Raw genomic sequence first — 326 nt, forward strand, 5'->3', positions numbered from 1 at the left:
GTCCAGTGTGAGGTGCAGCTGGTGGAGTCTGGGGGAGGCTTGGTAAAGCCTGGGGCTTCCCTGAGACTCTCCTGTGCAGCCTCTGGATTCACCTTCAGTAGTTACGGCATGAGCTGGGTCCGCCAGGCTCCGGGAAAGGGGCTCTAGTGGGTCTCATATATTAGTAGTGCTAGTGGTACCATATACTACGCTGACTCCGTGAAGGGCCGATTCACCATCTCCAGAGACAATGCCAAGAACTCGCTGTCTCTGCAAATGAACAGCCTGAAAACCGAGGACACGGCCGTGTATTACTGTGCTAGAGACACAGTGAGGCGAGGTCAGTG

At 55.2% G+C, this 326-nt stretch overlaps 1 gene segment (V, D, J or C); it reads left to right on the forward strand.

Moving 5' to 3' along the window:
• The window catches only part of LOC105532932, an 11,213-nt gene that overhangs the window by 1,914 nt on the left and 8,973 nt on the right, over window positions 1-326 (forward strand). Inside the window, 1 exon segment of the V gene segment in view lies at window positions 180-319. Within this exon segment, the coding sequence occupies window positions 180-319 (140 nt within the window).

Source organism: Mandrillus leucophaeus, unplaced genomic scaffold (assembly GCF_000951045.1).
Source record: "Mandrillus leucophaeus isolate KB7577 unplaced genomic scaffold, Mleu.le_1.0 Scaffold997, whole genome shotgun sequence".
In the NCBI taxonomy this organism is placed as follows: Eukaryota; Metazoa; Chordata; class Mammalia; order Primates; family Cercopithecidae; genus Mandrillus; species Mandrillus leucophaeus.